General features: G+C 36.3%; 1 protein-coding gene across 3 annotated transcripts in view; it reads left to right on the top strand.

The window, feature by feature from the left end:
* Positions 1–18,157, top strand: part of OSBPL6 (oxysterol binding protein like 6) — a 46,168-nt gene extending 28,011 nt beyond the window's left edge. For all 3 annotated transcript variants that reach the window (XM_066322735.1, XM_066322733.1, XM_066322734.1), the window contains 14 exons: positions 1,684–1,849; positions 2,790–2,920; positions 4,946–5,053; positions 7,349–7,486; positions 8,423–8,510; positions 8,708–8,961; positions 11,222–11,359; positions 11,685–11,748; positions 12,330–12,408; positions 13,686–13,830; positions 14,930–15,074; positions 16,070–16,196; positions 16,701–16,823; positions 17,795–18,157. In XM_066322735.1, the coding sequence (XP_066178832.1) occupies positions 1,684–1,849; positions 2,790–2,920; positions 4,946–5,053; positions 7,349–7,486; positions 8,423–8,510; positions 8,708–8,961; positions 11,222–11,359; positions 11,685–11,748; positions 12,330–12,408; positions 13,686–13,830; positions 14,930–15,074; positions 16,070–16,196; positions 16,701–16,823; positions 17,795–17,903 (1,815 nt within the window). In that variant the 3' untranslated portion in view covers positions 17,904–18,157. The remainder of the gene's footprint in view (positions 1–1,683; positions 1,850–2,789; positions 2,921–4,945; positions 5,054–7,348; positions 7,487–8,422; positions 8,511–8,707; positions 8,962–11,221; positions 11,360–11,684; positions 11,749–12,329; positions 12,409–13,685; positions 13,831–14,929; positions 15,075–16,069; positions 16,197–16,700; positions 16,824–17,794) is intronic.
* The last annotated feature ends 5,591 nt before the right edge of the window (positions 18,158–23,748 follow it).

Raw genomic sequence — 23,748 nt, 5'->3', positions numbered from 1 at the left:
CAGTAGTCCATTAACCTAATGTTGCTGGGCTCTTGACACAGGGAGTCTGATACTTGTGAAGAAGATAAAGGGTTAAATATCCAGTAGAAATAGAAGGAATTTATTCTACATATGTTAATGAGTTCTTTGATATGAGGCTAAAATAAGGTCCAGTAAAAAATACATACTTTGTTGATATACCTGGAAATCAAAATACATGAGAGCAGGAATAAAGCTTAGATAGGTGCCATAGAGTTATTATTTAATGTACTATCTGTATCTACTAATCAAGAAAGAACAGAGTGGAAAGCATATTTCACAGAGTATGATTATGAGTGGAATGATTAATAGATCCAACAAGATTTTGAGGGTTTCATTTGAGAGTCAGAACCTAAACCTAGAAAGTGTATTGATGTCAGTTTTTACAGGGAGGAATGGATAAAATCATTCCCTGATCTAATCAAATAAAAAAGTACTAAGTTCAACCTCTGATGACAGTATAGAACTCATCTGTTGATAAAAATTCTTAGTAATATGACTTTTTATGTTATATGCTGCTCTTTATCATGCCTTGGAAGAGACATTTTATATTTTGGCCCCATTTTTCGTATTTGAATGATTACTTTGGGCTGCAGTGTGACAATTCTTGATTTACACATTTGATCAATCTAATGAAATTAATTAGATTTAATGTGCCAAACAGTGCTTGATACATTAAACAGTGCTTAATATTTAAGTAACAAAATACAGTTCTGCATGCCTTTCTGTTGCATTTAGAGTTGAAAATGGTGTTCTTGGCCTGATTTTCAAATAAATGCGTGTAAATGGTAACAGTAAATTAAAATACAAAATACTCTCTCACACACATCACTTATAGAGCAGTGGTACCATAAAGTGTATATATAGCATATAGGTAACTGCTCACTACATGATACATGTATATATAACTTAGAAAGTCTTGCATGTACTTTTTTTTTATTACTGTATCTGAAAAGTAGAGGAGAAAGAGAAGTGGAAAGATAATAAACTAAATTCTTTGCTCCATCTCACTAAACTGTATCTCTCTACATTTGTTTATGGTTCATGTATTTTAAATGAAAATCAGGTGGAGTTCTGATTTTATTTTGCTGTTATTATTTATTTGTTCAGTTAAAAAGAAAACGGAAAGACTGTATGCTTCTTCCCTCTTCATAATTGCCAGTACAATGAGTTTCAACTGAAGATTTATGAGTAGTTTTGGAAAACTTCAGTGATATATCTGATGATATTATATCCAATTTCTAGATTTGTGGAGGAACTTGCATACTTCAAATGTGGGTATTGCAACAAAAGACTCATCTACAATTACTCTCAAATGTCCAGATATAAAGGAGCATGTCTCATGGTTCAGTTTTCCAGTAATCTTCTAAGCATTAGAAAATCATGCATTTTTTGTAAAAGTTAGAATTTAAATACTCCATCACTAGCTGTTAGCTGTGTATTTAGGCCTTCTTTTTTCTATTTCAGTGAAAAAAATTCAAGAGAAGTCTGCATCAGCTGTGTTGAGATTTAGGAGAGTAAGAAGTTACATGCTCACTCTTGCCATGTTCTTTTTATTTGTATTTTGTTTGTATCTTTATTTGTATTTAATTTGTATTTTGCTTCAGCAGAATCAAAAGTTTGGTTGCACCTCACACAACATTTCTTCTCTGTTTCTTGCTGTAGGTCCCTTTCAGTGCTACGATGTCACCCGTTCGACTGCATTCATCTAACCCCAACCTTTGTGCAGACATTGAGTTTCAGGCTCCCCCAAGCCATGTGACAGACCCTTTGGAGTGCTCCACTGAGTACATGAAGCTTCAAGAAGAATTCTGCTTGATGGCACAAAAAGGTAGCTGGAGATGCCAAACCTTTCCTGTAATGTGCTTCTCTGTTGTGTTTCTTTATTGCCCCAAATTAATTATGGCCAGGGCTTTCATCTGGATTGGATGATATTCTGTAAAGTTTTTTGGCTGTTCAGGAGGCTTACACAAAGGTAACATATATTATCCTTCTTTTATTTTCCATGCATGTCAAAAATGTAGAGATAAGTAAACTCTGAGATTGTTTTCCAAGTCTTCTGAACTGCTTTCCGCTTTCTGTAAATAAGTGACTGAATTTGCAAACTTTTTTTTTTTCTCAACAAAATTTCCTCATTATTTCTCCCCAAAGATGATTCAGAATGTAACTGCTACACATAATGCTGTGAATTCATTTTGCAATGTTTTCTGTGTCAATGGAATCAATGGAAAAAAGCTTATTACAGGAACATACTTTTGAATTGCAATTTTATTGCCAGGTGAATGGTCCTCCAAACTGAAAAATACCATTTTAAAAGGTTTTCTTATCAGTTTTCTGTATATGAAAAATGTGAGACTGACATCTTAAAAAATTCAAAACTTGTTTTTAAGACCAAATAATTCTCTTTATTAGTACAATATTAAGTCTAGCAGAACTGATATTTCTGTTACACTGAAAAATAAAAATAAAAACCAGAAAAAAAATAGCACACATTGGACACAGTTTTCTTCCAAATATGCACCTTTCCATATGTTCAGCACCAAGATATTCTGAGATGAGATATGTGTGAACATACAGTATGCACTTTACAATCACAAGCTGTACTTAATTTGGCATGTATTACTTGAAGTGCAGGCCCTTGTTTCAAGTGTCCAGTACTGTGGGATGGAAGTCTCACTGTCTGTCTTTGTTGCTGAAGTATTGTAATAGATGTCAATGTGATTTCTGTAGCCAAGAAAACACCTGTTTTATTTTTTTTTCTTTTTGCTCAGTGCATTCCCTTTTGAAGTCTGCCTTTAACAGCATAGCTATAGAGAAGGAGAAGCTTAAGCAGATTGTTTCAGAGCAGGATCTTACAGGCCACAATGCTCAAATAGCTCACCTCAGACAGTCCCTCTCTCAGGTATGTTCTTGATTTGATTTCAAGCACATCTATCTTGCCCAATGCACTATTTCTTTTGTATTTTGGCCATTTCCTGAGGTAAAAGGAGCCAAGAAAAAGCCAAGTTTTCAACCAGAACTATGGCCTATCTGTTATAATACAGATCTATCTTCAGTGCATGTGGAGGTAAAGAATATAATTGGTGTAAGCATGTATCTGTTACGATTTTCCAAAGGAAAGAAAAAGGATCACATGTTTTTATTCAAATGCTAGATGTCTCTCTTGGAGCTGCTCCAGCACAGCCATGGGAAGATTCTTGTTTTTTTTTTAATTAAGTTTTAAATTTTGACCATATATTGTCAGATTTATTTCATATGTCTGTGTCTCTAAATGCAAAAGGAATCCTGGGTTGCAATACAATCACGAGTAAATTTGATTTCCAAATACACTCTTGTTAACTCTCCAGCATCTCTCCCACTTAAGCTAAAGGAAAAACTTGCTTTAGTGAGGAAGAAAAAAATAGCAACAATAAGCTCTCAGGTTGCAAAATTACTCAATTTTTAAAATTCATTGTCAAGAAAGCATAAAAGCATCTGGTGGATTGGTGTGGAGGACTGCATCTGCAAGAAGTATGAGCAGATGTTTAAAGACAAACCTTTCTATAGATACAGATGCATATCATGTTATGCAGATTGATTTCTGTACATTGTGATAGAAAAGGGTTAGGGGCAAGAGATAAGGTTTTATCTATAAACAATAATGATAATTTCTTGTTATTGATACAAATTTATCTAAGACCTGTGGATATTTATTAGCAATTTGCATGAAATAGGGAATAGTGTATTCTTCTTGGTCCTGGCCTCTGACATTAGTTTAAAAGTCACTGTCACACATTATTTTTCAGTCTCAGTGGAGAGTAAGTGTAAAATTGACCATGACTGGGTTTGTCCAGTCTCATGACCAGGTTTGAGCCATTGAAGAAGCTGTCAGGCTGCTGTTAGTCATTACCTTCCCTCTCTGAGGGATATCAACTATGAGCATGCCCAGAACATTTCAGAACAAAGCAAAATTGGGTAATTTAAACTGTTTAGTGACAGTTTAAGCTTACCTATTTTCCTTTGGTCTTTCTTTGTTTCAGTACATTCATGCAATCTGTTCCTCATTCTGCACTAGGGGGAGACAGAAGAAGGTTCTTACTCCATTGTAACAATCCTTCTCTACTGAAACAAAATGTCTCTCTGTTCTTCTTTTCTATAACCCTCAGTGCTGGGGATATATTAAGGTTAAGTCAGCCATGCTCTAGGTATGTAGCATATTATACTTCTGGGTTTCAGAATCTCGCACATTTGGTCTTTCCAAATAGCAGATACTACATATAGATACACCTAAATTTATAATCTAGGTTGGACTTCAAAATAGGAGAAAAATCAGCAGATACCAGACACCAGTTGACTTCTGTTGGTATTTGTGATACTGTAGTGGATCAGTAGTGTGAAATAAGTACAAAGGCAAATCTATAAATGTGATCTAGGAGGGTGGACAATGATAGTAGCAAATATGTTGGTTTTACGGGAAATGAAAAAAAATCTTTTTGCAGCCTCTGAGTGCTGATAACCTGGACTCAGAAGAGGCCGTATAGTTGTAAATCCAAAATTGCCTCTTTAGGTGTTTCGTGGGTGGTTCCCATGTATTGTTCTGCAGTTTCACTCTTTGTTGCTGCATTCACTCCCCATTTCCATAATGTACGTAACCCACCAGTATACCTTCCAAAGAGCTCTCTGAAGAACTAAGGTAGAATGCCAGTGTTACATTGTGGGAGATCATCTGTACCCCTGTCTCCTGAAAAGCAGTGAGGGTGAAGTAACCAAAGACTAAATCATGTTAGAGAAGATCTTGAAATAGCTGTCTACCTATAAATGAAAGAAAAGAGATTCTGTGATTTTTTTAGGAAATTGCTGGACAGAAGTTTTTCCTTCTTCTTCTTCTTCTTCGTTTTTTAATGTTTACATTTTAATTTTAAATGAAATGTGCAATTTTTATTTTAAGGCTCTCAACCAGAATGCTGAACTAAGGAGTCGCTTGAACAGAATACATTCAGAATCTGTTATTTGTGATCAGGTTGTCAGTGTAAATATAATCCCTAGTCCTGATGAGGTAAGACTTTGGCCTTTAATGATTTGGAGTTCAAACAAACCTTGCTAATTCTCACTAAATAGCTGAAACGCACCTGAAAAATTATTGAATTTTCCAGATTGGCATATGTTCATTCATAGAAAAAGGTTATATTTCCTTACCCACAATAAAACTTCAGTGTTTTGTTTTCCATATGTCAGACATGGAAGAACTCAGCTGGGATCTCTTTAGAGGAACAGAGAAGGACTCCAGTTTTGGAATATTAATTGTTGGCTGTGGGAATTAGTGAGGTTTTACTGTACTTGAATGTATCACAGTAGCTATCCAATTCTGTATCTTAGTTTCTTGCCAAATCAACTATTAATTATTTAATGACATGATTTTGCAAGTGTGTAAAGGGCCTCACATTTAGAATCTTGAGTGATACTGTTAAAATCAAAAGGTTCAGTCCATGAACCAGGCACTGCACTAATATTTTTGCAACATCTAGTTTTTCTTGTTTTGCTCTCCTTAGTCAACAGACTAATGAACACTTGGATTAATAACAGTGAGCTTCCCTCATGACAAATCTGAATTTGTGGACTATAATATATTACAATTAATATGGTCACTTTGGCAACCATTCTGCTTGCATTTTACAAAAATGTTTTTGTCATTTCCACTATTTTTCCCTACGCATAAGCCATTTCAACTAACATAGTCTTATCTCCTAACTATTTCTTCCAACAAGCAAGAAAGGTTAAACTGTTTTGATTTATTTGCTTTTTGAAAACATCCAAACAATTTTTCCAAGCATCCACTATGGTGGAGGCTGGCAACAGAACATAGAAGTGAAGTGCAATCTGCAGTGAAGTTCTGGGCAATGAATGGCCTTCTCTTCTGTTCTGTATTTTTTGTTGGTTAGCTGTTTCTTTTTCATTTGTTCATAATTGTCTTGGTAGAAGTGTGCTTGACTGAAGAAGTTAAAGAAGTTTCCAGATCTCTCATTCACTTATCTTGCATGTTTTATGTATATCTATGATCTTGCAGCATGTAGATAATGCCTGTGTGAGAGTCTTTTTCTAGTAGGAGCATGTGTATTTTCCAAGTCCCTCTAGTTTATCTGAAACCTCAAAATTCTGGTTGCTTCCTGTAAAAATTACAGTAACATGAGCTTCTGTTTTCTTTATAATTCATCAAGCATCACAGTCCACCTACAATCTTATAAGTCCTAATGAAAAAGGAATGGGTTTTGACCTCTTGGCTTGTTTATGCTTTTTTGGGATATTTTGCTAGTGCATTTTGAGGTAACTGTATAGAATAATTCTACGGAATTAAGATGTCAACAAAACCATATGCAGGAGTTCTGGAATAAGATTAATGGGGATTGTGTTACAATCTGAAGAGTTAACCACGTTTAAAAGAGCTTCAGTACTTTCATCTGTATTATCTCCCAGGAGCAATATGCTCTATAAATTAAGGAATTAAGTCTGAGGTCTGTTTCCTTCCGCAGCAACAGGTCCTGTGGTAGAGTGATACTGGGAGAGCATCTTAATTTTTCTTATTGTTGTAGCCTGCAGGGTAACATTGAAATCTGTTGTTCCACCCATCACTAGCAGGAAGAGGAGGGTATATTTCACTATTTTAGTTTGCTGCATTACTGACATTTCCGTAGCACAGTTTTAAATCCTTGACTTTGCTGTTGCATTTCTTTATAATAAACCATAGACAGTTCATTCCTTTTAGTAGTATTGAGTCAGTGTTAATGGTATATTGCAAATGAGATTTGGAACATAAACATAGAATAAAAGCCCATAAAAATACATATTATAGCTATCCTCCTAAATATTCAAACATTTCAAACATTGTTACTAAACTGGTCCACAAAGTAATTTATTTAGAAAGTAACTTATAACTCCCTGACCTTATAAAGCTTTATAATTAAATTGTATTGTATCAAAGCTAGCTCCCAGTGATGTATTTTTTATTACCAGATGTCTTTTAATCTGAAATTCATGGTTGAACTTGTCTGACACAATCCAGCTGTTGTCCACAGAATTAATTCTCTGCATAGAGAACTAGACCTGCAATTTCATGCTGCTAAAACTTGGAAGTAGGTGCTGGGCTCAAATGAAGGCATGTATCTCGCTGTCCAAAAGGCACTTTATTTTGTCACACTCAGTCTCATCTGTTAGGTACACACAAGGTCCTATTAAAGTGCTGCCTTTACTCTCTGTGCTTATATTTGGCATAGAAATCTTATTCAGGTGATTTACCCCTTCTATGCATATTTAATATTAGAAATAACACTTTTACTTTTCTGTGCTTTGTTTACAGACGGGCGAACAAATTCATGTCAGTTTGCCACTGTCTCAGCAAGTTTCTAATGAAAGCAGGCTGTCTATGTCTGAATCTGTTTCAGAGTTCTTTGATGCACAAGAAGTGCTTCTCTCTGCCAGCTCGTCAGAAAATGAGGTAGGCTGTGGCAGCATGTGGCAGCTGTGCTGCTGGACAAAGTTAGGTAGTGCTACCAAGAGTGGGGGTTTTTTTGGGTTGTTTTGTTTTTGTTTTTGGGTTTTTTGGGTTTTTTTTTTTTGTCTTGTTTTATTTTTTTGTTTTTAAATAAAGCTAATTAGGAAAACAAGGTATCAGAATGTATAAAGCATAAATAAACAAACGTTAGAACACTATAGAGGTGCAGGAGATCCCTGAAGGGTAAAACTGAGTTGAAAGTTGGTTGTGTCAGTAACTTACATTCAGTACATGTCCTGTCTAGGCTATGGCACTTCCACCTAAGGATGGCATAGACAGTTACTGCTGACTGTGCAGTCAGTTAAATTTAGGTTATCAAATATTCTTAAAAAAATCTTCTACTATATATGTATATAAAGTTATTGTCTGTAATGACAGAAACTGACAAAAAGTAATATTTCTGGAAAAAACAGTTGTGCAAAAAATTTATAAAAATATTCTTAATACTGATGAGATTCTTGTTTTGCAAAATGATAGACCCACACTTACGTAATTTGTTTGCTGAAATGTAAGTCGCATTTTATTGTTTGGTTCATTATAAAAAGCACAAATATGACTATCTCTTCTCACATCCCTAATGCATTATGTTGTCAATTTTTGGTTTTTCCCTGATCTTACTTGAAGCCCCTTTTGCAGAGCTAATGTCTGTATTTGGATAATAAGGAATTCAGACACAGGAGGACAACATAGCATTTCTTTTGACACTTTTAGTGCACTGGCACTATGCACTGATTGAAACATCCAGTTGATTTAGCTAATAGTTCTAATTGGATAGAGATTATTTTTTTTAATATTTGAGTTTCATTTAACTATTTTTGTCTGTTTTGTCAGTATATTTTATAGGTATTTGAGTTAATGGATATTTTATTTATGTTTTAGGCTTCTGATGATGAATCTTATATCAGTGATGTGAGTGACAATATATCTGAGGACAACACCAGTGTTGCAGACAACATTTCTCGGCAAAGTATACTGTGTTTCAAACTTTGGGATATTACCTTGGTTATGTTCATGTACCAGAATTACTGCATGTCAATACAAGACCAACTCAGCTGAAAACAGTGAAGTTGGACTGGCTTGTTCTGGCAGTGATTTGGTTGAATGGAGAACTCTGTTTTTCTTAGTCTGGTGCTTCCTTATGACAGTATTTTTTTCCTTTCCCAGTTCTTAATGGTGAGTTAACAGGAGGTGCATTCAGAAATGGACGGAGGACGTGTCTCCCAGCTCCCAGCCCTGACACCAGTAACATCAATCTGTGGAATATTTTGAGAAATAACATTGGCAAAGACCTTTCCAAAGTATCCATGCCAGTTGAGCTCAATGAACCTCTGAATACCTTGCAACATCTTTGTGAAGAGCTGGAATACAGCGAACTCTTGGACAAGGCTGCTGAAACAGATGATCCTTATGAACGCATGGTAATGCATTTATGCATTTAGTGTAGCACTTCTGTCTATTAAAAAGGGAGCTGTTGAGTGGGGTCTATGGAGGGTCCTCTCTTTCTCCTGGTCACAGGCAACAGACCTCCCTGCTGGGTCAGAAAAGTGTTGTGATCAGTTACAGGTGGTAGGTTTGATCTGAACGAGGCTGTGGGATTTTTCATGTCCTCAAACCAAGTCCTGCAGTTGTAACTCATTTATTTAAGATTGATCTCATCCTCTGTGATCATAGATGTAGGGGCATTGGCAGTTTCTAATTCTGCAGCATCCTTTCCTGGCTTTCGGCGATCAAATCCAGCAGCCTTTAAGAATTAATCAAGTCTGTGACTGCCTTATGACCAATATAGGTGTGAGATGTCCTCCCAGGCAATTTCTAAGAGAGAAGTTTCAAAACAGCAGAACAAAGTTTGCCTGGGCAGCCTGACTTCAGCTCCCCTGTAAGTCTATTTCAGTTTTTTAACTGACAGCCAGCAGCCTGTGCTCAGCTCTCAGGGTGCTTTGATCTGTCATGTCTCCTTTTCCTCAGAAGATACAGGGAAAGGCTGTAAGGGAAAGTTGGCAGTGTTGTTGCTGAACATATCTGCTGTTCCCTGGTATGGGTTGGCAGCACTGTGGATAACTGGAAGAAGAGAGGTTGCCTTTGGCTGTTACACAATCACACACTCAAGTCCCTGAACTGCCATGCTCACAAGGCCTGCAGGAGAGTGAGGAGTCCTAAACACTGAAGAAATTGAACCTGTCTTGAGAGGGAGTTGAATTATTCATCGTCAGGAGATGTTTATAGTGGGTTCCTTCCAACTCAGAGTATTCTACGATTCTGTCCCTCACAAAAGGAGGGGGATTCTGTAAGGAGTGGGCAGGACTGTAATGAGTTAAGCAGACTGATTGCTGCATTTGTTGAAAGGTTGGGAAGTATAGAAGTAGTAGGAAGAATTCAGGAAGGAAAAGCTATGGTACAACTGAAAACTCCCTTGGAAATGTGGAGTCAATCCCCTTCTCTACTACAGATGTCTACTGCAGTACTTGGGAATACAAGCCAAATTTTTAAAACAGCACCCCAAAAAATGCAAACTGCATACCTGAGCTGAGGCATATGGCACTGCTAAGAAAAGAGCTGAATACCCAAAGCTTGTGGCAGCAGTGCTGTGAAATGTTACTGCTTGTTCGCTGTTCTCTGAAAGATCAGGACTTTGCTATCTTCAATAAGCATCCAAAAGAAGTGGAAACCTTTTTTTTTTCCACATTGGTCTCTATATCACAAGAATAGTAAACTCCTTCATATAATACATATAAAACATATAAGACACTGCAGTGTCTTATAGTTAAATTGAAAAGGAAGTTGAAATTCATCTGAAAACAGTGTTTGAAGAATGAAGGTTTTTACTGTTTAAAAAGGCGTGTGAATACAGTGTTAATTTTGTTGATGCTGCATTTCTGAATAATACAAAATGAACAGAGAATGGAGTACCCCTTACACAGTGGTAAGAAAAAGCATGTAAAAGCTCACATGAGGACTGTGTCCTCCCTAGCCAGGGAGAGAGGGGAGCCTGGTTAAGATTTGCCCCACTGGTAGCATATTGCCAATAGCTGACTCTTTTTATCCCTCTATTGTTTTTCTGAAGTTTTGTTTGGACTTCTGGCTGACTGATGGAATTTTTTTTAACTCTGTAAATAGGACCTGTAACCTAAATAACCCTTAACTTATTACTCCCCGTCAGGTCTGGCTTAGAGATTATTAAATTGTGGTTGTACATATAGACAAGGGGGCTGTTACGGCTGCACACGTGTGGAAGATTTGGAGATAACTCAGTGCTAAGGACATCTTAAGTGAGAGCTGTTTATGTTTTGTACTAAATAAAATAGTTCTCATAGGAAAATGGAGTGTGATTTTGTAATTAGAAGTTATTTCATAATATTTATTCACAGGAAGAAGGACTAGAGCTGGGTCAGTTTTAGGTCACTAATGATAAGCCTAGTCAAAGGCAGAAAAACTGTGTTATGTACAGATTGTCATTTTAAGGGACTGTTGAAAGACTGAATGAGGCCATGAAGAAAAAGAAATTGTATCAACAGAAGAAATAAAGTTTATACTGGTTCTGGCTGGGATGTATGGTTTGACTCTCAGGCATATTTCATTAATCCAGCTGTCACTCTGAGCAGAGTTGTGTGGTACCACACCGTGGTGGCACATACACAGGAATGTCTGCCTGTACTCATGTCCTGGTCTGTATTTTTACAGGTTCTCATTGCTGCCTTTGCAGCATCAGGCTATGCCTCTACGTACTTTAGAGCAGGAAGCAAGCCATTTAACCCAGTGCTTGGTGAAACTTACGAATGTATTAGAGAAGACAAAGGATTTCGATTTTTCTCAGAGCAGGTAAAGCTTGTTTCTTATAGACATTCCTGTTTAAATTTCTATTTTTTGTTCTTTATTTTATAGAATAATCCCATTTTTTCTTTCTACTTAGAAGGTTTGCTTTCTTAGAGGTAAATAAATATCGTTAATATGAGTGGACTTCATTAAATGCTAGAAGGAATACATTTTTATAGTAATCACAAGGAACTGTTTTAAGTACAACCACTTAAGTTGTATCTGTTTTCATAGTAACATGGGCTATTTAGTATTTTCATATTGCAATTACGATTTTACTGTCTTAGGAATGAAAATTAGGTGTTTTTAACTCAACCAAACTGTTTTTCAGGTTAGCCACCATCCTCCCATTTCAGCCTGTCACTGTGAATCGAAAAACTTTGTGTTTTGGCAAGGTATACTTTTTAATTCAAAAGCATAACTCCTTTTTTATTGTCAAGTAAAAACTTGGTAAAAGCTGAGCTTTGCATTTGGAACTTACTCAGAATTTCTATAATTATTTTGAAGTGACATATACACTGATGATCTGATTTATTTTACTCCAAATTCTCATTAAGAGTGAGCAAACATATTGCAACTTCCCCTGTCACTTGAAGCCTGTTTATACTCTTCTATGTAAAAGGTTTTTACCAATGGAATTACTATTTCTTAGAAACACTAGCAGTTCTATTTACAGATGAAAAAATTACTCTTTCTTTCCTTGTACCTACTGGTATGTGCTTTTAATTTGTATTGAATGTTTGCATAAGACATTTGACAATCATGCAGCACAGACATGATCCTTAACTAAGCTTACATTTAGTATTTCTGACCTAATGTAATTTTCTAGTGTTTTTCCTTTAGTATTTTTATGGCAAATTCATGCTATCTATTGCCCTGTTTTGAATTGGCTTGTCTAACACAGATGGTCTGGTGCCACAGATCAGTGGAGACCTTGGTCATTTCAGTTTTTTAAGTATTTCACTATTATATTCAGATATCAGGTGGAAAAACAAATTCTGGGGGAAATCAATGGAAATTCTGCCTGTTGGAACCTTGAATGTGACTCTTCCAAAGTAAGCTACTGTCCTCTGTCCTCTTGTTTTCACTCTTTGGTGCACTCTAGTCTGTGCTGCCTTGTGAATGGGTTGGGGTAAGGAGACATCACATGGATTGAACTAATGAGAGTTGGTGCTGAGCTCTAATCTCTCCTTAGTGTTCAGGTGGGGCTACTGGAACATTTTTGAGCCTCAAGATCCATTTCTGGTTTTGGAGGAAAAATATGCACCCTAGAAAGTGATGGAGAGAGGGGGATAGAAATGATTCAGGAGAGAGAACCCATGTTTTATATGTACAGTAGTGATGAGCCATTCAGAGCAAGGCTGCAGTGCAGGACTGTCAGCTGCTGGTGCTGTCCTAAGGCTCTCAATGCCACTGAGTGTTCCCTCAGAACAACCAGACCGTGAAAGGTCTTTTTTCAAAACAGGGATAAGCCAAAGTGTGTTCTTCATATTTTGTATGAAGGTGTTGGCAGAGTAGTAGGAAGCAGTAGCTTCACCACCGATGAGACAAGTTGGAGCTTATAAATCCTAAGAATTTAGGATTTGCAAGGAATGGATACTTTACATGTCTTCTGGTTTTGCAGTGCTGTTCTTGCTCCTGTACATTGCAGCCAGCCTTTCTTTCTGCCTCTGACAGTATAGCATCACTTCACTTCACCCCTTTATCCATCTCATGATATTGAAGTAAATGCACTCTGGAGCAGCTTTGTCTTCTGTCTTCATGCCTTCCCCTAAACTCCAAAGGAGCTTTGCACAATATTGAGCTTTGCACAGTATAATTCTCTGGTTTTATTCTCTTGTTTGATGTTAGAGATGCTCTGACTAGATAGTTGTTACAAAGGAAAAGAGATGATGTGCCAGTGTGCTCCTGGCTTCCTACTTCCTTTCCTTGGTCTCCTTTTCATATTTATTTTGTTCTATATGGGATTTAATTACATTTTCTACTTAGAGTCTCAATTCAGCCTTATGTTGATCTGTGGGTCACTGTCCTGCCCCTACAGGAATTGTGGCCAAATCACTTCATGCTCTGAGGACAGTGAATAGGCCATGCAGGGCTTCAGTGGTTGATGTGTTTATTTGTGGTTTATAGCACCTTTCTGTAGTTCTATGCACTGGAGCTTAGGTGAATTTCTCTAAGGAGGATTAGTAATGTAACCAGATGACTTGTCATCGGTGCAGGTGCTTTTGGGCAACATGGTTTGTTTTTACAATAAAAGAGCAATGTTTTACTCTTTTGTCAGTAATGATCATGATGAATAGATGTTACCAACCACTTCTTAATCTGTTCTTAGGTATGGAGATTACTATGTCTGGAACAAAGTCACTACTTGCATACATAATATTCTTAGTGGAAGGAGATGGATAGAGCACTACGGAGAGATAACTATCAGAAACACAAAAAGCAGTGTTTGTATTTGTAAACTCACATTTGTCAAGGTAACATATGGATGCTAATATATATCTTATGTTCATATAACTGCATAATGTAAGGGTACATCAAGCTGTTTCTTCACTATTTCAGAAGTCCACATTCCACGCTTTATCTTTTATTTCTTTTATCAGTATTCATAAAATGTAAAATGTCAAATGAGAATGCTATGTCAATTACTATGATTCTATTCCACTGAACATTTACTGTATAGCTGTTGCTGGTGTTCGGTTAAAAATGAAATGTCAATTTTTCTTTTTATATTACCACAGTGAAAACACAAAGTCACTGTACACTACCATACGATCTTATTTCTCCTTCTACTAGAATTTGTTGGTCAATATTTTACCCTTTTACATTATGTTTTGCTGCTTTGGTTCATAGTATTTTAATATCCAGGCAAGGACCTTATATAAAAATAGAACTCTATATAGCTATGTTACTATCAGGTATTTTCCCTAAAAATGAATTTGTTTTCACATTGCAACAAAAGACATTGATACCACAGCATGTTAGCAATGGTGTCTGTTAAATCTGAAATGTTAAATCTGAAATTTGTGTTTTGATGGATCAGCTGAGAATGGGAAACTGGCTCTTGGATGAAGGTGTAAGAGCTAAATGTGTCTAAGAAAAGCAAAACAGAGAAGAGAAACAGAAAGAAATAACATGTAATACTGGCTGAATGTCTTCCCTGCTGTGTACATTAGTGTTCAGCACCCATGAAAGGATTCCCATACAAGTACAGGTATATTCAATACCTCCTCATGTAGGAAGAGGAGTGTTAGCTGGCTCTGACAGCCAAAGGGTCATTTTTGTATAACTGTGTGGGATTTGGGTTAATGAGTGACATTGTAGTTCCCAGATGTGCAGATAATTTAAACACTTTTATGTCAAAACCACATTGCAGATTAGGCAGTGTTTCTCCTGTACTAAATCAGTTGTCCTTAGGACCATAAGACTTTTGAATTTTGGTATTCTTAGTTCCAGGTGAGCTGATCCAACACAGAATTTGGACAATAGACATCACAGATACATTCATCATGTGTATTGGTACAACAGATTGTTGGAAAAGCAGTGTGAGCTAGTAATTCTTGGTTAAACTTGCAGGTGAACTACTGGAATTCAAATGTAAATGAGGTCCAGGGTGTTGTGATAGATCAAGAAGGGAAGGTGGTTCACCGCCTGTTTGGAAAGTGGCACGAAGGCCTCTACTGTGGAGTTGCACCTTCAGCCAAATGCATATGGAGGCCAGGTAAGAAGCTTGTAAAAAAATCTGGAAAGTATTATAGAGTAAACCTGAACTATGTGAAGCTGTTTTAGCCTTCATTTTAAATACACAAAATAATAGGAGAGAAATTAAAATCTCTGTGTAGACAAACAACGATTTATGTGAGTTTATAATAATGGTAAATGGAAATGTTCTTACAAGGCATAATCTTTTACATCTCAGTCTGACTCCTGGTCAGATGTGCTGGGACCTTGTGGTCAACGCAAGAATAAAATTAAGAAAAATATTGAGCATCTGGGCTGGCCTGTCTGCCTTCTTACAGAGAGCAGGGTAATTTTTTTGGACTCAACAAATAGGGGTTTATTGAGTTTGTTGTCTTAATGATTATTAGCCTAAAGGATTGTCTTCAGAAGTGGTGAACACCTGGTACTTTCAGGATCTGATTTCAGCTTCCTGCATGCTTAGACATCTGAGGTTGAATTAGTCATCCTTTGCACCTGTATCTTTCATACATGCATTATCCCAGAATTATTATTAGAATTTGGAATCCTACTTTGTATTTATGGTATTTTGAACCCTATTTGCACCCTGCCCTCTGCCATATCTGTTCTGATTCATTGTAGTAGTGAATCAGTTTGTGAGTGTGTGCTAAGTTCCAAAATGAACTCTAAAGATCATTTAAGGTTAGGTTTAAGACAGACATTTGATAAGCCCACTTTCTGGGGAACAGGAAACTGTTTTTAACTTGAATATCTTGAAAATATTAGTTTTTATTTAAAATGGAAGGAAGATCATAAAGTTTTAATCTATTAACATGCAATTACAATCTCTGAAGGATAAGCAGTTGATATTAATATTTAGGGAATTTTGTTTCAACTGAAGAATAGCTTTTGATGCTTTTTAATTGTAAGAGTAAAATATATTGATTATTTTTCTGTTAAAAGTTTATAAATAACGGAATCACTTGCATATTTAGAGTAATATCTTAAAAAACGTTTTTCTTTGTCTTATGTATTCAGGCTCCATGCCAACCAATTATGAACGTTATTATGGCTTCACAAGGTTTGCCATTGAGCTCAATGAATTAGATCCTTTACTGAAAGATCTTCTTCCTGCAACAGATGCACGATTCAGGCCAGATCAAAGGCAAGAATGCTTATTTATACATTTAATATTTTGTGGGCTCAAGGCTGAGATTGGCTGAGTTTTGTATTTTGAGTGTATCTTCACTGTAGCATGAATTAAGCTGTGGAAGATTCTGCTAGCAGAGAAAATAGTATTGCACTCAAAATTTCTGCTTAGCCCAGCTGAGGGAAATTAGAAAGCTTCTTGTGGATGCTGTAGATCTATAATGCAACCTTGGGGCAGATTCCTCATGACAAACTGAAAAACAGGCCCTGAAATGCTGTGCACTTCTGCAGTGGATGGAAGCAACACTAATTCCCTCCAAATTCTCATTTCATAGTCCTTCAGTGTTTGTGATGTGCTGAAGTTGCTGAACAAAGCATGTGCCTTAGGCTGTAGGTCAGGTACATGTAGCTGGGGAGTCGCATCTCAGGCTTCTGCTTGTCTTTTGTGACGATTGGTGCTGGAAAATGCCTTGGAGTAGACACTGTGTGATTACTATAGGGCCTGCTCTTATTCCTACAGGCTTCTGGAGGAAGGAAATGTAGAAGCAGCAGCATCTGAGAAACAAAGAATAGAGGAACTCCAGAGAGCTCGGAGGCGGTATATGGAAGAAAATGGCATAGAATATGTACCCAAATTTTTTAAGTGAGTCTATTCATTTGAGTAGTAAGTCTCTGTTTTCTGTCATGTAACTGGATAAAGTACTACAAGAATTGCCACCAACACAGACTAATAATCATGAAAGCGTGGAAAGTTGCAGTTTTAAGAAAGATAATGAGGTATCTGATACCTTCTTCTCTGAAGCAATTTTTACACAGTTAAGCTTCATAATTGAATGGTCATTTTCTCATAATGGGCCTCAGCTATACAAGCCTTCCTACTGAAGTGGAATTGGAAGTATAATATTAGGATCTAAGATTTAACCAGGGGCTTTTTCAAAGTCATTGCGTAGACAAGTAATACCACGTGACCCGAACAGCAACATCACACATAGATATATCTATAACGTGTATTAATAAATGTATATGTATACACTTAAAATGCATTTATTTTTGAATGAAGGTGGTTTTTTGTTGGCTGTTTTTTTTAAATTAAGCATTAATTAAAATTCCTCTGAAACAAGGAATAGTCATGCCAAGTAGCCTTATGTCTAACATGGGCAATCAAAAGTGAAAAGACTGAATGTGCTCGATGCAGTTGTAGTATAATGTAAGCAAAATGCAGAGACAAAAAAATAAATGGTTGGAGGCTTATGTTCTGCAAGGTATATCCCCTTCACATAATAATCCCCCTAACATAATCTGAATCTGTAGTGGACAGTGGGGTTTTATGTGGCTCTAAGATTGCTCATACAGCTCAAACAACAGATTTCCAGTCTCGGCTGTTTTCTCTAGCTTCTGCTTTTGATATAGGTAGACGATGTTTTTTGTTTTTAAATTCCTGATTGTTCTTGTGTCCTTCAGAAATAAAAATTTGAGTTAATATTGGGTTAGATCAGAGAAGTGTGGAATTTGATTTTATATTGCGTAAGAACAATATCTATGGTCAAAACTTTTTTTGTTTTTCTCTCTCTCTCTCTCTCTCTCTATCTCTTTGTTTTTTCTCCGTTTCTACAGAAAAGTTATTGACGCTAATCAAAGAGAAGCCTGGGTTACCAATGAAACCTACTGGGAACTGCGAAAGGATCCTGGCTTTAGTAAAGTAGACATTCCTGTACTCTGGTAAACTGAGAATGTAGAGCTAGTAAACATATCACTCTGAAGAAAAAAAGTAACTATGCACAATATGTTTCTTATAGCTAAGCGTGGTTTGTGGGTCTACAGAAAAAACCCGTATCATATACATTTATATTCATCTTTATAATGGACTTTTGGAAGTGCATTAGACCAGGCCCCTGACCACTTCTGGATCTTTCTAATTTTGCAGCAGTCATCAAAACTAAAAAAATTAAAAAAAGGAGAAAAAAATGGAAACAGAAACCTTTTAAAGTTTCATACGATGAAAATTCAGAAATAAAGAAGCAGATGAGTTATCCAAAGTCACTCGGAAGAGGTGGTAAGCGCAAAACTGCAACCGGTGCTTTAAACAGACATTAAGAGTAATAAAATTTAAATTAAAAAAAAAAAAAGAGAGAAAAAGAGAAAAAAAATCCATTTTGTTTCAACTATTTTTGTTAAAAACTCTTGGGTCACAACACTGTCATTTCTGGCTTCAGGTTAGTCCTTTGGTGTGATGTGCTTGGACTGGCCTTTGTCAAAAAGATATGCTTTTCTGGAAGCTGTTCCCATTCATATGCCATTGTTCATGCCTTAACAAAATATTAAGATGTACATTAGTAATTTTAAAATATCTATGCTTAGGCTTGTGTGAAGGGCAGATTTTTAAAGCTCTAGAATTTTATCACAATATAAATACTGGAAGACCTGCATTATTTGAAATCAAAAGATAACCAAACATCTAACTGTATTTCTGAAGTATGAGATCTACTGTACATGCTTTAGCTTTGGGATGCTGACTGTATAATCAGACTGAAAAGAAACTGCTAGCTGGTTGATTTTCAATTTTGCTAAATGCATATGTGTTGCTAGTCAGAAAGTTCATATTCTAAATGAGTGATGCTGAGATGAGTCAGCACATTTAGTACTGGCTGGACATAGACCTCTCAGTGAATCTCATTTTCCCATAACTGTTTATACAATTAGAAATCCCTGAAGCTTTGCAACAGTGTTGAAAGCACAGAAAGATTTCATGGGAAGGCCTCTGGCTTCTCTGCAGAACCTGGATAGTACTGTAAATGCGACTGTTTTCTGCCACACACACGCTGTTTATTTCCCTGGCTCTGTTTTTTCCCCATTCACTTATCTAAATTTATGTTTGAGAGTATGGCAGAGGCTCCCACGTGTTATAGCTAACAACTTCTACTTGTGTTGCCAAAACAGCTTTTCTGCAAAATATACTTTATGTTTTTTCATAAAGTGGTTCTATTTATTTTTTTTTATTAAAAACAAAGTCTCTTATGTGTTGCTAAGCCTCAGTTAATATAAGTGGGAGAAAACTTGGCACTTTCTGTTTGAAAATCTCTGAAACATTAAACAGTAGGAGGGCAAATCTTAATGAAAGAAAAAAAACCAGTAATTTATTAGATAAGAGCTACATTCCATGTGGTATGATCTAGTCTTCCATTTATGCATGTGTTATACATCCCACCACTGATGATAGGTTAGATTTCATGCACAGACTCTTGTATTTCTTTCTGCCCATACATGACATAAAATTTTTCTGTTTAAGATTGATTCCAGTCCTGAGACAAAAAAAAAAAAAAAAAAAAAAAAAAAATTACTAGATAGGTATGTGATCTGCCAGCAGAGCTGCTTGAACAGTTTTCAGTGCATTACCACACATCCTCAGCTCTCAGCCTGCTTCATCCTTTTTCAGAGTCAAGTCTCTATACAACTGAAATTACTTTACTTATTTAATATTAATTTAGTTCACCCTGTTGATTGTATAGCAAAGTAACTAGCAGGGTAACTAGCTGCTAATCAGTTCCAATTTCTTCACACAGTTCTGTTATCAGAAAGAACTAAGAGAACCTACGGAAAATATTAAGTAGAGTTTTTTGTGAATTGTGAATGCTTATGAAATTTTTATAAAAAATTGGTGTAAAAATCCCTGTGCAGATTAATGGGATTTCTTCCAAAGAATGTTATCTTTCTCTTTTCTAGTTGAACTTAGTTTAATTTCTTCTTAATTTCGTTCTGGAATTGTTATTATAAGAAAATGAAAATATATCTAAGTTGGTTTTCAAAATAATATTTGGTTAAGGTCATCCTACTTGCTTTAATAATATTACACTAGGAATCAAATTGGCACATTGTGTGTAAAATAGCAATTAATTATTCTATGTAGTTTTCTTTAAAACCAACTCTATTAAACATTTGCCCATCATTTACTCCAGTCTTTGTGTGCAGTTCACTGTGATATTAGGGAGCATTTTGTGTGTATGACTGCAAGTACATTTGAGGGACAGAACTGCATGTCCTCAAATCTAATTTAAAAAGAGAAAGAATGTCTTTAGTTTTACAGCATTCTGGCAGTGCTCTGTGAATGCCATTATTTGCAATGCAAACTGAAACTTGGTGGACATTAAAAATGCTACACTGAATTGTTTTTTACAGTTGCTTATTTGAAACTCATTGAAAGAAAAATCGTGCTAACATTTTTAAAATCTAGAATATCTGTGATATGCTAAATCTTTCTACTGAAGGCACTTTCTAAGCAAAGTCGTTGTTGAGTTAGTTAATTAGTAAGTAGAAGACACACAATGATGCAACACAAGATCTTTGGAGTCTATATCAGAAATGAAAAAGTTCAAGCAGACATACCATAAAGCAGTTTCTTCTACAGAATTCTCTGTTTTCTGTGCAAAATCTATTATTCCATTTTGCCTCTAACATGGGAAGACATGGTATATTTTGTGCTGTTTCTGGAGTGGATAGGTGTTAGGGCTTCTATCCAAATCATAATTTTTAGTCAACCTGTGATGTTTCACAGCATTGAGTGAGAGGGGATGGTGAGTTTTCCCCATCCCCTGCCCATGTAGTGCAGAATTGAGTATCCCATGCTGCAAAGAGAGTGCACCACTGGCTGTTTTGCAGCCTGGCTCCTTTGTAAATGCCTGCTGGTTTTTGGCAGGGCTGCTGCTCAGACATCACTTCCCAGCACATGGGATTTTTCTGCTCCAGGAGCAGACCTTTCCACTTCTACTGAAGTGTTTCTTGGCGCAGTCCTCAAGTTGAGCAGTGTCCTTCTGGTTGAAGCTTTGTCATTTGGCATGCCATCTCATCCTCCTAATCTGATGTCATCTGTGAGCTAGGTATCGTGTAGTCTTATGTCCTTGTGCAGGTCACTGGTGAGATGTTGACTGACATGGCCACAGAACAGCCCTGCAGGGCTGTCCTCACTGCTGGCTGCCAGCAGGACATAAACCATCAGTTGATCAGTCAGTGCCCTTCAAGCATGGAATCCAAGCAGTTTTCAGCCCAACTCACTCCATTCACCCAGGCAGTATTTCCTTTTAGAAGGCACGAGAAATACTATCCAACTCAGTATATTTAATTGCTATATATTTGGTAAGTGTTGAAAATCAGTGTAAATCATTTGACGTGTTAAACTTTTAATGCAATTTAAGAAAGACATATGCTTTTCTCCTGTGTTTTCTCAAAACACTTATTTCTGTATAAAAATGCACAATACTTATGCTTTAGTTTCACAGTAATGAGCTTTACTTTCTATTAATATTTTAAAAATGTACTTTAATTTCTTCCTTGTTCTGGTACTTTGGATATGATAGGGTAATAGTAGCTATTTTCATCAAATGCAATGTCTTACAAAGATTTAAACAGCTTCATTCTTATTTCAGATGAGTACTATCAAGATGGCAGAATTTTGTCGTATTAGAAATTTTTATCTCACAGGAAAAGATTATTTGAGTTGATTTTCATGAAGTATCACTGTGATTAAAAAGTCATCTAGGCACCCATTCTAATTATAGACCAATGTAAGTTGCATGAAATAAACTCTTTTTGATTTGGCTTTAAAAGTGCAATTCCCACTATAATGTCTTTACATCATACAAATAATGTTATCCCTTCTTTTTTCCCCTTTTGAACTTCTGACTCTGAATAAGCCTTTGTGGCACTCGTGCTTTTATGTGAGTAGCACATGCCAGGCATATGTTGAGTATTGCAGTGTGTAAACATGGCACAGTGTTGAAAGATATGATCCTTAATTCCCTACTGGGCACTGTCAGTGCTTTATGGAAACAAACCACACAAACCCTAAGGCAAACTAGGAGCCAGTGCTGGTCCTGCCCCCGTGGGCACCTTGCATCTGGGCCATGTCCTCTGTTCCCCATGGAGCTAGTGGGATTTTCTCGCCTCTCACCAGTGGAGCCCAGCACAATTGCAGTCTTGCACTGAGCTTCTCCTAAAAAAAAAAAATCAGAATTTTTAGAAATGCCTTGGAGGGGAGGAGAGGTTCATCTGCAATTGCACAATAAACAAGAGGGCTGCATATATCCATTCTCTGTTTTGCAAAACTCACTAGTAAACGCCTGTTAGGATAGGGAAGGTTTGTGTGCGCTCCTTGTTTTACAGGATTTTAGACATTGTCTGGTGCAACAATAAACAATAGCTATTCACATGTGTTGGCTGCAGTTGTAATCTGAGGAATGAACATTTTTAGATACCATTAGTAATAATAGAGCTGTGTAATTAAAGCAAAGGAGAGTTTTTTCAGATTAAATCTATCTGAAAGTGCATTTGTATTCATATGCTAAAATGTTAGGAGGGGTTATGCTAGAGAGTTTTTGCCACCTGGAGGAATAAGATTATTATTGACAAAAGTGCATCAGAAACACTGGAATGGCCTCACTGGTCACCTTGTGTTATACGCAGACCCATGAGAAAGCTGAGGACATTTGCTATGTTATAACCCCTTACCTTGGCAGTTACTGAGGCTGAAAAACACTGCCTTGCTTTTTGCTTTCTGTTTGTCATTAAGTAACAGTCATCAAAACAGTGTAAAACTTGAATTTACACTTCAGTGCATATATTGATAATTCTGAGATATATTTAGTATAAAAAGTAGTATAATTTTCTACTTTACCATTCCTGGTTACCTTTATGGTAATTCAGGTACCAGTCAGTATTTCATGAAGAAAGGGTTGGTTTTTTTGTTTGGCGTTGGTTTTTTTTGTTTGTTTTGTTTTGTTTTTCTTTTTTTTTTTCTTGGGTTTTTTTTCTTTTTGTTTGTTTGTTTGTTTTATGGATGAATCTAGACTGTATTAATAAAGGTATGATTCTTCCTGGTGAGAGTATCTCCATAAGCTCCATTACAAGAATGACTGGCACCCAGGAGAATGCTGCAAATCTGAGTAAGGTCAGAGAAATTGCACATTTACAGTAACTTATCATATTTTGTATATATTGTAAGGAATCTACTTACAAATGCAAAAACATTATTTACCCTTAGACTAGGGTATGTAAAACCTTTATTCAAACCTTTATTCATTTGCTTTAGTATAAACTATATATTTCTTTCACTAAACTGAAAAGTATCTTTATAAAAGGATTTTTATACAGTTTCTTGCAAGTTTAAAAAGTAATATTGATGTACTTGTGCTTTATGTACCAGCCTCCTCCTTTATCAAATTTTGTGGCATTATAAACTCATCATGTCTAATTTTTTTTTAACTTTCCTTGTGATCTTTCTCAGAAAAGAAAGGCAAGGGAGAGACAACAATGCAGAATGGTGAAACTAGTCACATCTGTCAGTGTGAGATGTAACAAAATAGAAAGTTTTCTAACTTGTAGGAATTAAAATGTCAGCAGGGCTGCTGAATTTGTTTCAGGCTGGTTATCTTAATACCATTTTTCTTTCCACTGATCCATGACAGCAAGAAAAAAGGGAAGACTGGAGACATTTGCTCAAAATTAATGCTGAAGGTGAAAAGAAATTTTTACTCCTTTTATAAATTAAAAATGACTGTAGCCAGCATTTGGCTGCAGAT

This window comes from Sylvia atricapilla, chromosome 7 (genome assembly GCF_009819655.1).
Source record: "Sylvia atricapilla isolate bSylAtr1 chromosome 7, bSylAtr1.pri, whole genome shotgun sequence".
Classification (NCBI taxonomy): domain Eukaryota; kingdom Metazoa; phylum Chordata; class Aves; order Passeriformes; family Sylviidae; genus Sylvia; species Sylvia atricapilla.
This window is presented reverse-complemented; position numbering and strand designations above follow the sequence as displayed.